Below are 15,741 nucleotides of genomic sequence, written 5' to 3' on the forward strand. Positions count from 1 at the left end.
CTACCCACAAGGTACTTGATTAAATCTTTTCTTTTTAGTAGTTTCTTAGTATATAGCCCAACCTAGTCTCTAATTCATCCAGGCTCAGCCTTTGCAGTGCTGGACATACGTGTGTGTGTGTGTGTGTGTGTGTGTGTGTGTGTGTGTGTGTGTGTGTGTGAGAGAGAGAGAGAGAGAGAGAGAGAGAGAGAGAGAGAGAGAGAGAGAGAGAGCGCAAGCGAGTGAGTGAGACTGGCTCTAAGTCTTTTTATCCATCATGTGAGTAAATCTACTACAATTTAACTTAGCCACACAACTTTAAAAAAGTTAATTTATTTTGTTTTGCATTTGGGATGGTCCTCATGCAAGTTAGGCAAATGCTGTATCACAGAGCTATACCCCACCTCAGACAACTCTAAGTGAACATTAAGTAGTTTTCATTTTTTTCTGTTGGTAAAAAATGAATATATGAATCTTGTCATCTTTTTTTTTCTTGTAAAGTTAACTTACTGAGATAATTTATATAAAAGTATGTTTTTAACTGCATCTTTCAGTGGGATTTTGACAAATTTAAAGACCCATACATTCCTCTCACTTAACCTGAGCTCAGATGGAAAGATGGGTATGACTGATGAGCCTGTAATCCCAGCATTTGAGGGAGGAGACGGGTCTACCCAAGAGCTGAGCAGCCATACCATCTAGAATGGTGGGCTTCCCATTTAATGAGAGACCCTGCCTCAAGGTGATGAAGCATAGAATGATAGAGGAGGTTCCTGAAGTCTTCTGGGGTTCTCTTCTACCTCCACGGGTGTGTACATAGGTGCATGCACCTGCATACTCAGTGTGAATGTAACACCTACATACGCATGCACGCACTCATGCGCATGCATGCACACATCACATTATAAAATCAGTGCTGTTGTCATACCTGTAAGTACTATAGGAATAGAAATGTTTCTCTTGGCTAGCTAAATGCTTTCTTTTTAAATCACTTATAGTAGGCATCAGGATATTATTTACCCAGGTGCTAACAAATGATTTTTTACAATTTTCTGTATTGCTTGTTTTGTGTGTTTTTGTTGTTGTTGGTTTCTTTTGTTTGTTTTTTATTTTTTGAGACAGGGTTTCTCTGTGTTGAGTGGTTGTACTGGAACTTGCTTGCTCTGTAGACCGGCTGGCCTTGAAATCACAGAGATCCAGCTGCCTTTGCATCCTGAATGAGCACTGGGATTAAAAGTGTGCACCACCACTGCCTGGCTTGTTTTGTGCTTTTTTACATTGTTATTTTTAAGAAGTTTTTAAGATTTATTTTATGTGTGAGTGTTTGCCTGAAGGTATATATGTACACCACCTGTATGCCTGATGCCAGTGGAGGTCAGAATAAAGTGTTGGATCCCTTGAAACTGGAGTTACAGATGGTTGTGAACTGCCATGTGGTGCTGGAATTGAACCCGGGTCCTCTGCAAGAGCAGCCAGTGCTCTTAACCACTGAGCTAAGTCTCCAGCCCCTGTCTTGAATCTTTACATTTTTTCTTTATTTTTAATCTTATGTGTATGTGCATTTTGCCTGCATGTATGTCTGTGCACCATGCAAGTGCAGCACCCAAGGATGGCTGAGAGGGTGTCAGAGTCCCTGGAAATGGAGTTAATTAAAGACAGCTGTCCTCGGGAGGCAGAGGCAGGCGGATCTCTGTGAGTTCGAGGCCAGCCTGGGCTACCAAGTGAGTTCCAGGAAAGACGCAAAGCTACACAGAGAAACCCTGTCTCGAAAAACCAAAAAAAAAAAAAAAAAAAAAAAAAAAAAAAAAAAAAAAAAAAAAAAAAAAAAAAGACAGCTGTGAGCCACTGTGTGGGTCCTGGGAATTGAAACTGGGACCTCTGAAAGAGTAGGCAGTGCTCTTAACCGCTGATCCATCTCTCCAGCCCCCTTTTTTACATTTTTAAAAGGTTGTGAAAAGGAAAGGAAAGAAGGTAAAGTGTTTACAAAGAATAATCTGTGCCGCAGACCTGTGTGGCCTATGAAGCCTGCTTGCTTACTCTCATCTGTTTGGTCCTATAGAAAAGATTTGCTGATTCTTACTTAGAGCAGGAAATAATCAGTATTGAAGATTAGTTTCACCTTGTAGTTACCGTAACAGAGAATGACAGTGACTGACAGATAACTCGTCATCTTTTTTTATTCTCTCTTATATCCCTCCTGTCATCTGTAAGTCTTTTTACAGTATTAGTCTCTGTTTGAAAAATGCCGGTACACACAGAAGGTTGATAATGAATACATCGCCCACTTATTTTTTGAAGTAATAAAAGTTCACTTTAGGTTTGGTTTTGTAATATGTTGGTTACATATTGTATTTTAAAGATATATCTTGTTTTAGAACTCACATTACCACATTTTGAATTGTGTATGTCCCAAATTAGTTTTATATGGACCTGTATCTTTTGCAGGATGACTGTCTTCTGAAGGTGTGGTACCCTATGACTGGTTGGAAGTCTTCAATCATACCTCAGGATCACCATGAAGTGAAAAGGAAACAGGCATCTACTCAGTTCTCCTTTGTTTACTTGGCACATCCTAGAGCAGTGACGGGTTTCTCATGGCGTAAAACTAGCAAGTATATGCCCAGGTTGGATACATGTTTCATAAAACATTAATTTGTGTTCTTACATGTTTGTAAAAAGAGTGATAATGGAATATTCACTGTACTGGTATGTCATGGTATGCACAGAATAGACTAGAGTGCAGCTGAATTCAGGTTCTACTGATGTCATTAGCCCTGTGAGCTGGTGAATAGATTTCTTAAGTTCTCTGTCATTTTCTCTTTGTTGAATGAGGGTAGTAATAATACCTACCATCTCAGAGAGCAATGAGACAGATGTGCTTGTGTACATGAAGTCTTTTGTATAGTCCATAGCATATATTATTTGCCCAGACAACATTAACTGGTATTGTGAGTGGAAACATTAGTGGTAGAAGATTCTAAAAAGGATATTTTTGCTAGTAAATAAGAAAGTACACATTGAGGAAAAGTAAATTATTAATAATGTACATGGTGGTAAGAATATAATTTACAGTGAATAAACTGGCTAGGTTGTACCTTTTTGATGCTAGGGTTACCCATATGACCCTCTCAAGAGATTTAGTGAGAGTTTTGTTGACATAAATAATCCATTTTCCATAATTTTAATACCGTGTGTGTGTGTGTGTGTGTGTGTGTGTGTGTGTGTGTGTGTGTGTGTTTTGAGATGGTGCTGTGCTAACTAGAGCTGGGACATATGTGGCTGAAGTATTATTTTTTTTTAATTAGTCATTTTTTATAACTGTGAGGGATTGATTATGAGACTTCCTAGATATATTAAAATTTGTGATGCTCAAGTCCTTTATATAAAATGGTGCACTATTTACATGTAACCTATACATATCTTCCCATGTACTTCAAATTATCTCTGGGTTATTTACAATGAATTTTATGGCATAGATTCTTTTTTTTTTTTTTTTTTCTTCTTTTTCTTTTTTTTTCTTTTTTCTTCTTTTTCGAGACAGGGTTTCTCTGTGTAGCTTTGCGCCTTTCCTGGAGCTCACTTGGCAGCCCAGGCTGGCCTCGAACTCACAGAGATCTGCCTGGCTCTGCCTCCCGAGTGCTGGGATTAAAGGCGTGCGCCACCACGCCCGGCAGATTCTTTTTTTTAAACTTTTATTAGTAGAGGAAAATATTATGATAGAGCCTGTAAATTTTTAATATAGATACATTTTTTTAAAAAATATATTTTTGTTGTGCAATTGGTTGAATCCACAGATTTAGAACCATCTGTTTGGAGGTTTAATTATGTAAAATTTCCCTCAGTGTTAATGATATCTCTTAAAGGTATTCAGAAGATTAAGTAAACTGCAAACAGCACATACAGGCGGTTTCCATATTGTATATACAGATTCAAGAACACAGTTGGCTGCTCAGAAGCTTGCTTAGAAAGGCTTATTCTTCTGCTAAAAGTCTAAGAGCAGTTTATACATGACAGAGATGGCATGTTATATGGAGATAACAGGGGGAATTCATCTGTCTTTGGAGTCCAAATGAAAGGTTTATTTGATCCATTCAAAAGAGAAACTGAATCCTGAGTTCCAAATGTCAATGACCCAAGTCCTTAGCCTTGCTAAGGGAGCACCTTGATTTGAATCTTTGTTTTATTCAGTGTTCTTTGTACTAATATGTGGTAGTTATAAAATAATTAGTAAGGCAGCTTACATTTGTGTGTGCACCACATCCTTGCCTGTGTGTATGTGTTTGCCTAAATGTATGTATGTTTACTACATCCAGCAGGAGGCGTTGGAATCCTTGGAACTGGGGTTACGAATAGTTGTGACCTGCATGTGGGTGTTGAGATTGAACCCTGGTTCTCTTTAATGAGCAGCAAATATTCTTTAACCACTGAGTAATCTTTCCGGCTCTGAATGCAATTTTTATAAAGAAAGAATAATTTTTGGAGACTAGCTTAGTTGGCAGATCATTTGCCTGGTGTGCACAAGGTCCTGGATGCAGCCCGTTAACTGCCAAGCCCTCATGACAGACAAACTGAAACAGATATTCAGACAGATACACACATCTCTCTCTCTCTCTCTCTCTCTCTCTCTCTCTCTCTCTCACACACACACACACACACACACATACACACACACACACACACACACACACACACGAGAGAGAGAGAGAGAGAGAGAGAGAGAGAGAGAGAGAGAGAGAGAGAGAGAGAGAGAGAGAGAGAGAGAGAGGGAGGGAGGGAGAGGTGGGGGGAGGTGGGGTGGGGGGAGGAAGGGGAAGAGGATTTCTTTGTTCTTTTATAATAAACAGTTAATGTATTCAAGCTGCTTGATGTTACAGGGTTTCTGTTTATTTATTTATTTACATCTTTTAATGTAATGATATTGATTTACAGTTTGTAATGATATCCTTCTTACAGTTACATTATGAAGTGCTTATTTGTTTGCCTATTTACAACTCTGGATTGTCAGGATGTCAGAAATGGTAGACTACTGCTATAAACTAAATAACTATATTTAATGGTTTTTATTATCATGTTTGTTTAGAAGATACTAATGTTCCCTAGAGCCTGGATTTCAATAACACATGTACAGCCAAGCAGAAATTCCTGCAGCTGTTGTCAAGACCGTTGCCCAGTTCTAATGGTGTCTCGGGAACAGCTTCAACCCTTCAAGCCCCTGGATGAATGACTTTTTCCATAGAGTGTTTTATATTAATGCCATCTTAATACATGAAGAGCCAATATTAATAGCTTTTCGCCCATGGGTGGATGGCATCGGTGCTCAGTATTCTGTTTCTCTTCGCTGTAGGGGCTCTGTCTGTAATGTCTTACTGACTTCATGCCATGATGGTGTGTGTCGGCTCTGGGCAGAGACGTTGTTGCCAGAAGACTGTCTTTTGGGTGAGCAGATTTGTGAGACCACTACCTCCAGCATCGCCAGCAACCTTTCTCATGCTGGAAAACACAAAGACAGAATCCAACATGCTCTTGAGGTATTATGTTATTTAAAGTGGTAAATAGATTTTAAAGATTTGTTTCCCTGGATATGGTGCACTTGAACATGTGGTGAAGTTAATAGCAAATTCTTACTTTATGCTTGTGTGTGAGATTTCTCAATGTATGCTGTTATGAAGCTAAATATAGGTAGTGATGATTTTAGGCATATAGTCTAGATAAGTAACAGATTTGTTTTCATTTTGCAGCTCAAATGTCAAAATCTATAGGAGTACTTAGCTTTAACTAGTAAAATACATAAAAGTTCTTGAAATTAGTTCTGAATGTTTTATTTTTCTTTCATTTTGTTCCTTAAGAATAAAGATAATTATTTATTAACATGTTAGGCAAAGAAGCTCTGTGAGGTAGACCTGGATTTGGTATTGCATGCCTGTGATTATACCACCTGAGAGACAGAGGCAGGATTGAGAATTTAAGGCCAGCCTGGGCTACAGAGTGAGACTCTGAAAAACAAAAACCAAAACCAACAGTATAACAAGAATAAAAAACAACTAAAAAAATATGCTAGAGACTGGGCATGTGGTGCACGTCTGTAATTGCAGTATTCAGGAGAAATTCAAGGTCATATTTATCTACATAGGGAGTTCAGGATCAGCCTGGGCTACATGAAACTCTATCCCCAAAACAAACAACTATTAGGCACAGGAAAACTCGTATCATTGCTATATAGTGGCCATGGCTGAATATTTTGAAAGTGAAATAATTTTTCCACTTTTAAAATACAGTATGATCAGGCTAGACAGATGGTTCAGCCATTAAGAATTATGGAGCATATATCCAAAATTGTTCTACTTTAATTAAGAAAGTATCTCTTAAAATTGTCAGTTCACCAGGCGATGGTGGCACACGCCTTTAATCCCAGCAGTTGGGAGGCAGAGGCAGGTGGATCTCTGTGAGTTCAAGGCCAACCTGGGCTACAGAGGGAGTTCCAGGACAGCACCAAAGCTACACAGAGAAACCCTTTCTTGAAAAACCAAAAAAAGCTGGGCGGTGGTGGCGCACATCTTTAATCCCAGCACTCGGGAGGCAGAGCCAGGCGAATCTCTGTGAGTTTAAGGCTAGCCTGGTCTACAGAGCTAGATCCAGGACAGGCACCAAAATTACACAGAGAAACCCTGTCTCGAAGAAAAAAAAATGTCAGTTCCATAGGGGCCAGTCTTAAAATTCTGAGTAGTGGAAAGTCTTCATTGGTTGGCATTTGTTAGACCTTTCAGAGTTGGGTTTAGAACAGTACTTTTCTGTTCTAGACAATACACCATTTGAAGAATTTAAGGAAAGGACAACGGAGGTCTTCTGTTCTTGTAACTCACACTGAACTGATGCCCGACAAGACTGCAACCCATGAAGTCCAGAGGCACATTTCTCACCACGCCAATGCACTGTGTCACTTTCACATCGCAGCAAGCATCAATCCTGCCACAGGTAAAGGATAAGAGGAGTCTTATTTTTATATAAATATATTGAAATAAGGGGAATACATGGAAAAATAGTGTTTCTTTTGTAACCTGGTTTTTATTTTATGTTGCCCTTTAAAATACTTCTTAGAGTGGCAATATAATAAAAGGTAGTCTTCAGCTGGGTCTGTGTCATTTTCTTTCTTTCTTTCTTTCTTTCTTTCTTTCTTTCTTTCTTTCTTTCTTTCTTTCTTTCTTTCTTTCTTTCTCTCTCTCTCTCCTTCCTTCCTTCCTTCCTTCCTTCCTTCCTTCCTTCCTTCCTTCCTTCCTTCCTTCCTTCCTTCCTTCCTTCCTTCCTTCCTTTTTTTCCCTTTTGGCTTTTCGAGACAGGATTTCTCTATGTAATAGTCCTGGCTGTCCTGGAACTTGCTGAGACCCGCCTGCCTCTGCCTCCGAAGTGCTGGGATTAAAGGTGTGTGCCACCACCACCCAGCTGGGTCTATATGATTTTTGTTGTGGTGTAATTTCCATAAGTATTTTTGAACATCTTTGTCTACAAAGGGTTCCAAGTAAACCAGAGCTTTACTTGAGCCTGGGAACACAAATGGTGATAGCTTGGGTGATAGCATACTCCCTGGATAGTTTAACTGTTTCTGTGGCTCTTCTGTATAACCTTATCTAAATAGTTTATCTCTCAGTGTAGCTTATTTTCTGCCTGTGTGGACTTTCTTGGATTATGCTTAGGTAGAAAGATATTTTTCTTTAGCCTTAGTATTTTCTTTTAGCCTGTCCTCTTATCTGGGCTATGAATTAATAGAAGCAGGTTTTATGTTGGCAAAAGCATATTTGAGAGCTTCTATTTAAGGGCACCATGTTTTCTTTTGGTCTAAAAATATATAGAAAGGCTGTAAATTTTTTACTGCATTGCTGATAGAACTGTATTTATATAAATGCAGCCCTACTTTATCAGCTGGAGGTCTGTTTGCTTTAGGGTAAAAGAAAGGGTGTTTTTTTGTTTTTTTTGTTTTTTTTTTTTTTTAAATTCATCTATTTATTTTACATCCTGGCCACAGCCCTCCATCCTCTCTTCTCAGTCCCTCTTCCCATCCCATCCCCCCTTCCCCCCCCCCCCCTCCTCTTCCACCTCTATGCAGGAAAGGGCAGGTCTTCTATGAGTATCACATGGCATATCAAGTTGCAGTAAGACTAAGCACCTTTTTCTGTATTAAGGCTGGGCAAGGCCACCCAGTATAAGGAGTAGGGTCACAAAAGCCAGTAAAAGAGTCAGAGACAGCCCCTGCTCCCGTTGTTAGGAGTCCCACAAGAGGACCAAACTACCTAATTGTCACATATACGCAGAGTGCCTAGGTCAGTCCCATGCAGGCTCCCTGGGTGTCGGTTCAGTCTCTTCGAGCCCCTATGAGCCCAGGTTAGTTTGTGTGAACCTTCACATGGTGTCCTTGACCCTTCTGGCTCCTGCAATCCTTTCTCCTCCTCCTCCTCCTCCTCCTCCTCCTCCTCCTCCTCCTCCTTCTCCTCCTCCTCCTCAGGATCCCGAACTCTGCCTAATGTTAGGCTGTGGGTCTCTGCATCTGCCTCCATCAGTTGCTGGATGTCACCTTTCTGATGACAATTGGGCCAGGCAACAATCTGGTCACAGGAAACGACTAGTTTGGGCTACTTATCCACTAGTGCTGGGAATGTAAGCTGGGGTCCTCCCCATAGACTCCTGGGAGATTCCCCTGCCCCAGGCTTCCACCTGACCCAGAAATGCCAACCCCAGCAGTCCCCCTCAGCACTCTCCCCCCCCCACCTGACCGCTCATGTTCCCATCCCCACCTGCCCTCAGTCCACTCATGAAATCCTTGCTATTTTCCCTTCCCAGGGAGATCTGGGTTGTCTCGCCCCACACCCCCATAAACTCTGCTTGTTACCTAGTCTTTCTGGGGCTGTGGATTGTAGCATAGTTATCAAAAGGGTTTCATCTTTAAATGCTTGTTAAATTTAGTGAGTATAAATACTTAGTGAATACACTTCCTAAGATCTGATCTTTAACAGTGACTACAAATGTGTGCTGCCCAGTGACCTTGACATGTGGCTGTTTGGAATCGGGCCTTGCTGTACTGCACACACTGGATTTCCTAAGACAGTATAAAAAATGCAAAATTTCTTGCTTAATAATTTTATTTCAGATTGATTACTTATTCAAATTACATTTTCTCTATCTTGAGAGAAACAAAATATATTACTAAAGTTAAATTTACCTGTTTATTTTGAACTTACATAGTTAACTAATATTTTTAATGAAAAATAATTTTTTCATACAATATATTCTGATCATTGTTTCCCCTTTCTCATCTCTGAGGTCTTTCCCATCTCCCTGCCCACCCAACATGATGTCTTCTTTCTCTCTCTTTAGAAAACAAGCATGCAAAAAAAAAAACAACAAAAAAACAACAACCAAAAAACAAAAACCAAACCAAAAAAAAAAAAAACCATGCTTGCACACACACACATACAAAAAAACAAAACACAACCCCCCCCCCCAAAACCAACAAAACCCCCGAACGATAAAAACTCAAAATCAGTCCAGGCAGGTCCAGTCCCCTCCTCCCAGACTGAGCCAAGCGTCCCTGCATAAGCTCCAGGTTTCAAACAGCCAACTCATGCAATGAGCACAGGACCCGGTACCACTGCCTAGTTGCCTCCCGAACAGATCAAGCCAATCAACTGTCTTGGAGGAGGGGGGAATGAGGGGTGAGCTGGGGGGATGGGGAGGGGATCAGGAGGGGGGAGAACAAGGGAATCTGTGGCTGATATGTAGAACTGAATGGTATTGTAAAATAAAATAAAAGGAAAAAACAAACAAACTCAAAATCAGATACCATAATATACAAGCAGAAGACCAGGTAAAAATGCCCACCCCAAGCAATATGAGACAAAACCTCTAAAATACCACGGAGTTTGTTTTGTGTTTATGCTTTCTACTGCTGGGCCTGCCCTTAAGTGTGGTTAATATACCCAGTGAGACTCCATGGGAGAAAACTGATTTTTCCTTTCCAATGCTTACCAGATGAAGATAGCTTCTTGGTTAGGGATGGGAGCTCCTGTCCGCTTTGCCCTGGGTCAGTGTTGGGACCTAAGTGTTGGAATTTTGATGGGAATTGCATTGAATCTGTAGAGTGCTTTTGGTAGGATGGCCATTTTTACTGTATTAATCCTCCTGGGAGATCTTTCCATCTTCTGATATCTTTTTCAGTGTCTTAAAGTTTTTACTATTACAAGTCTTTCACTTGATTGGTTAGAACTGTCCCTTCATATTTTATTTTTCTAGTTGAGGGGAGCTATTGTGAAAGGTACTGTTCCCCTGATTTCTTTCACATTGAGGGGAGCTATTGTGAAAGGTACTGTTCCCCTGATTTCTTTCACAGTCTGACATTTGTATATAGGATTTCTTTTTTTTTTTTGGTTTTTTGAGACAGGGTTTCTCTGTGTAGCTTTGCGCCTTTCCTGGAACTCACTCTATAGTCCAGGCTGACCTGGAACTCACAGAGATCCGCCTGGCTCTGCCTCCCGAGTGCTGGGACTAAAGGCGTGCGCCACCACCGCCCAGCACAGTGAGCACTATTTATTGATTCCTATTTGTTGCTAAGATGTGCCCCCCCACTTTGATTTACTTTCTTGGGTGAGGTAACCTCCTCAGGTTAAAGTTTTCCTTCTAGGCCTTCTGTAGAGCTGAATTTGTAGATAGATATTGCTTAAATTTGATTTTGTTATGGAATATTTCTGTCTATTGTGATTGATAGTTTTACTGAGTATAGTAGTCTGGGCTGGCATCTGTGGAGTTTGTAGAACATCCATCCAGGTCCTTCTGGCTTTTAGTCTCTCCATTGAGAATTCGGGTGTAATTCCAATGGATCTGCCTTTATATGTTACTTGGTCTTTTTTCCCTTGTAGTTTTTATTATTTTTCTTTATTCTGTACATTCATTGTTCTGATTATTATGTATTGTTGGGAATTTCTTTTCTGTTTCTATCTATTTGGTTTTCTGTATGCCACATGCACCTCCTACTTTAGGGGAAATTTTCTTTCGTGATTTTGTTGAAAATATTTTCTTTGCCTTTGAGCTGGGTTTCTTCTTCTTCTGTTCCTATTATTCATAGATTTGGTCTTTTCATAGTGTCCCAGATGTTCTTTCTGGATGTTCATGACTGGATTATCTTAGATTTAACATTTCTTTTACTGGGGTATCTATTTCTTCTACCTTTTCTTCAATGCCTGAGACTCTATGTGTCTCGTGCTCTGCTAGTGAGGCTCACTTCTGAGGTTTTTGTTGGACTTCCTAAAGTTTTCATTTTTCAATTGGGGTTTCTTTAGTGATTCTGTTTCTAATTCCTGAACTGTTTTCATTATTTCATTTTACTGTTTGTGTTTTTACAGCTTCATTATGCTACTAAGATGTTTAAAATGATCCCTTATTAAGGGATCTATTCATATCCCATATGAATAAATCTTGAACATAATGATGATTTCTATTTTGATGTCCTTGTCTTGTTCTTCAGCTATATCGCATTTCTCAGGACTAATGTAATTCAGGGTTACTGGGTTTTGGTGGAGGCATATTGTCTTGGCTGTTCATGTTTTTTTTTTTTTTTTTTTTTTGCAATGGTGCCTTGTCATCTGAGTTGGATGATTGAGGTGATTCTAGGTGTTGATATTTATTCTCTCTGCCTGCCAGCCCCGACTATCCTTTCTCCTGCCTTGCTATTGGCTGTTCAGCTCTTTATTAGACCAGTCAGATGGTTTAGACGGGCAAAGTAACACAGCTTCACAGATTTAAACGAATGCTACATGAAAGAATGCAATACATCTTTGCATCACTAAACAAATGTTCCACAGCATAAACAAATGCAACACATCTTCAACTAATATTCTACAGCATCCACCATGAGTTTTTGAGGCAAGATTTCTCTTTGTACCCCAGGCTGGTCTTGAATCTATAATCATCAGCCTTCTGAGTTCTAGGCATATGGGTTGTGTCACCATGGTCAGTTTGGTCTCTTAAACCTAATATAGTCTAAGAATGTCCTGTAATAATAACTTATTTTTAAAATGTTGATGGTTTTACATTTTTATAAGATTTTTTAAAACCTTTCTAAAGAAGCTTTTCTTGAATTGTTGACTGTGAAGATACAACTTAAAAATGCAATTAGTGATAGAAATTCCATCTACTTTAGAAAGCTTGGCTTTTAACTGTATGCTCTGGAAACCAGACGGGCTGGAATTGTACATTGCTCTATTGTGGATAAACATAGAGGCTTTATGTTCGTTCCTGCAGCTGTTGGGCCTTACTGTAACATATTATTTTATTTTGGTTTGCTTTTGAAACTGTATCCTACTATATAGCCCTGACTGGGGGGGGGGGGGGGGAGAGTCAGGTGATACCTTGAGCTGCGAGGACAGCTCTGGCAGCTGTAATGGGACAGCTCAGCTCTGGACGGAAAGGTGTCCTGACTGCTCAGGGGAGCCAGGCAATACCTGGAGTTGGGGTTCCGTGGAGGAGGGTCTCCCCTGCAGGATATAGCAATCTTCTGCCTCTCCTGGAGAGACGCTTCTTAAGGGGGCTTCCCAGCAGAGCTCTGCTTCTTCTCTGGCCCAAGATGTTGCTTCTTTTGCTTCACTCTGCTAAAGCTGAAACCCCTGCAGAAATGTAGCAGTCTCCGTTGGCCCTGGTGAAAAGTTGTTACTTTTTCTGCTCCACCTTGCTCAGTCCCCAAAGAAGTCTGCGAGATTCTTCTGTTCTACCCTTCCTTGCGTATTCCCCCAAGGGAATGTCTCTGCAAGGTTTTTTCTGCTCAGTCCCCTAGGGGACATCTTAGCAAGGTGGTTCTTCTCTGCACCAGTGAATGAAGATCTTCACACCCAAGACTCTTTTGAAAAAGAGATTTATTTGGGAAGGAGGAGTCCCGGAGAGTGGCTGCCTCTCTGGGGGTGGGAAAGAACAGATCACAACTGAACAGGCAGGGTAGTCGGTATAGGATTTCTTAGGGGCAAAGTTTCTCCAGGGAGAAGACTTTCTGTCCTGGGATTGGTTGGTTTTTTCTGCTCAGGGATTGGTTAGTTTTGTTGGTCAGGGGCAGAGATGGCACTGGTTTCAGAGTCAGGGCATGTTTCTTTGGTTCTGGGTTCGGGGATAAAGTGTTTCTTTCTCTGGCTCGGGTCCCAGATCTAGGTTGTTTCTTTCACTGGTTCTGAGCTCCAGGGTCAGGGTGGGTTTCTTTTAGCTGGCCCCTTTCCCCTACAGCCTGGAACTCACTATGTAGATCAGGCTGGCTTAAAACCCACAGAGACCACCCCACCCCTAGTGCTAGTATTAAAGGTGTGTGCTACATGCCTGACCCACCTACATAATATTTTAAATATAATTGTGTTAAGTCATTTGGCTTGATGCGTTATATATAGGTTGCAAATACAATTTATAGATTGACCAAATTGATTGTTAAATGTAAGTAATTTTGTACTGTTAGGTTTTTTTTTTCCCTCTTTTTTTTTCCGGGAAAACATTTGAATCTATGATACAGCTAAAGACATTTTAAAATGTAAAATTAGTTAATATATTTCATTATTTTATGTGTAGGAGTGTTTTGCCTGTATGTATATGTATGCATCATAGGCATGCTTGGTGTCCAAAGAGATCAGAAGAGGGCAATTGATCCCCTGAGACTGGAGTTACAGATAGTTGTGAGCCATCATGAGGATGCTGGGAATCAGTCTAGGTCCTCTATAAGAGCAACAAGTACTCTTAACCACTTAGCCAACTCTCCAGCACTAGCCAATAGAATTTTCTGACAAATGTAAACTGTTTACATAGATTTATCACATGTTAATATCTTATGTATTCATTTGTGTCTCTTCAACCTATATGTGTATGTATACATATCTTTTTCTTTCTGCCGTGTGTGGTGTACATATGTGTATATATGCATGTTTGCCTATGTTTGGGCAAGTGTGTGTGTGTGTGTGTGTGTGTGTGTGTGTGTGTGTGTGTGTGTGAGTGTGTATGCACACATGCATGCATGCGTGTGTCTGTATGGAGGTCCAGAGTTGAACCTCTGGCCGGTAGTTGTCCTTATCCACTCCACCATATTCATTGAGGCAGGATTCCTTATTTGAACCCAGAGCTCACCACTATAGCTAGTCTGGCTTCTGGGATCTTGTCTCAGCCCTTCTGATTCCTGGAATTTCAGGTGGGCCATCATACCCACTTGGCATTTACATGGATTCTGGGGATCTGCACTCTGGTCCTCTTGCTTGCCTGGTGAGCACTGTAATCACGGAACCATTGCCCTGGTTCTTTCCTGCATCTGTGTGATCTTTCCTCTCAACTTTAGGAACATTTCAGACATTCAGCAAAATTAAAGAATAGTGCAGTGAACACCTTCATAGCTGTCACTTAGGTTTAACCATTAGCATTTGTAATTGATTTTTCTGTTTCTTTTTTTTGTGTGTGTATTTGCACACATGATCATGTGTGCATATGTGTAAGCGAGTTTTTGTCTTAATCTTTTCAAAGTGCTGCATGGAATTTTATCCTTAGGAACATCAAATATCTCCTTAAGAGTAAGGAAAGTCACAACATAAATCACAGCATCATTGTGATGCCTAAGAAACTGTTAAGTCGTTCCATAGTTATCTCTTATAGGTCTTACAGTCCACCCTCTTATCTCAAAACCAGGATTCAGCTAAGGTTGAGGTGTTGCTATATTTGGTTTTGAAATTAGTACTGTAATTAATTTCATGTAAGAGTATGTCATTAGTTCTTAATAATTCCAGCTACTGTTAAGTTCAGTTAAAGTTATTACAAGTCCTGGCAGAATCGTGCTGGCTGGTTGTTGGGCACCTTCTGGGTGAGCAGACGATCAATCGTGATAAGCACTTGCTGCGTTTTTAAAGAAACTGGAGCATCATGTTGAGAGTTATTTTTTTTTTTTTGTTTCCACAGATATTCCAAATGTCCTGGTTGGCACTTCATTTAATATCGACGATGTCAATGGGGGATTTGTAGTTCATTGGTTAAATAACAAGGAATTTCATTTTACATCATCTACGGAAATATTTATGCACCAATTACGAAAACTTTCTGAAAAACAATTAGATCATGAAAGCGACGATGCAGACAGAGAAGATGAGGAGCGCTCACAGGAGGAAAGAGAGAGGGGTCTGCACATGAAATTAGACCATGGTGTGTACTCCTTGTTCACTAACAGTAACAACTTCTCGCGGCACCTCTTCAAGTGGGAATTCTCCCTTCTTTCTTTCATTTTTAGTGCTAGTTGTTTCTCAGATCAGGCACTATGCTTGTTCTTAGACAAACCAACTAACTCTAGCTGATGTTTTGTTTTGTTTATGGTGTGGACTTAAACCCAGAGCCTCATGCAGGCTAGGCAAGTTCTCTAAGAGCTACTTCCTCAGCCCTTTTCATTTGATTTTGAGACACAGCATCCCTAAACTGCCAGACTGGCCCTGAGATCGAATTCCTCCCACCTCAGCCTCCTGAGTAGATTGGGTTATAAACTTGTGCCTCCATGCCAGGCAAACTCTCTCTGTATGTATCTGTGTATGTGTGTGTGTATATATATATTTCTTTTATTAATGTAGTACTTTAGAAGCCATACTATTTTATGGGAAATATGTTTTGGTAATTTTAACAATGTGATGAAATTTTATTTATCTAAAGATAATAAATATAGTAATTTCAATTCAGACAAAATATTTTTCTGACCACAAATTGGAAAGGTAGCTTATAATTTTATAGTTT

General features: G+C 40.1%; 1 protein-coding gene across 4 annotated transcripts in view; it reads left to right on the top strand.

Moving 5' to 3' along the window:
- The window catches only part of Dmxl2 (Dmx like 2), a 123,945-nt gene that overhangs the window by 33,581 nt on the left and 74,623 nt on the right, over nt 1-15,741 (top strand). For all 4 annotated transcript variants that reach the window (XM_028864975.1, XM_028864977.1, XM_028864976.1 and 1 more), the window contains exons 7-10: nt 2,425-2,603; nt 5,324-5,507; nt 6,777-6,951; nt 14,926-15,165. In XM_028864975.1, the coding sequence (XP_028720808.1) occupies nt 2,425-2,603; nt 5,324-5,507; nt 6,777-6,951; nt 14,926-15,165 (778 nt within the window). The remainder of the gene's footprint in view (nt 1-2,424; nt 2,604-5,323; nt 5,508-6,776; nt 6,952-14,925; nt 15,166-15,741) is intronic.

The sequence above is a fragment of the Peromyscus leucopus genome, chromosome 7 (genome assembly GCF_004664715.2).
Source record: "Peromyscus leucopus breed LL Stock chromosome 7, UCI_PerLeu_2.1, whole genome shotgun sequence".
In the NCBI taxonomy this organism is placed as follows: Eukaryota; Metazoa; Chordata; class Mammalia; order Rodentia; family Cricetidae; genus Peromyscus; species Peromyscus leucopus.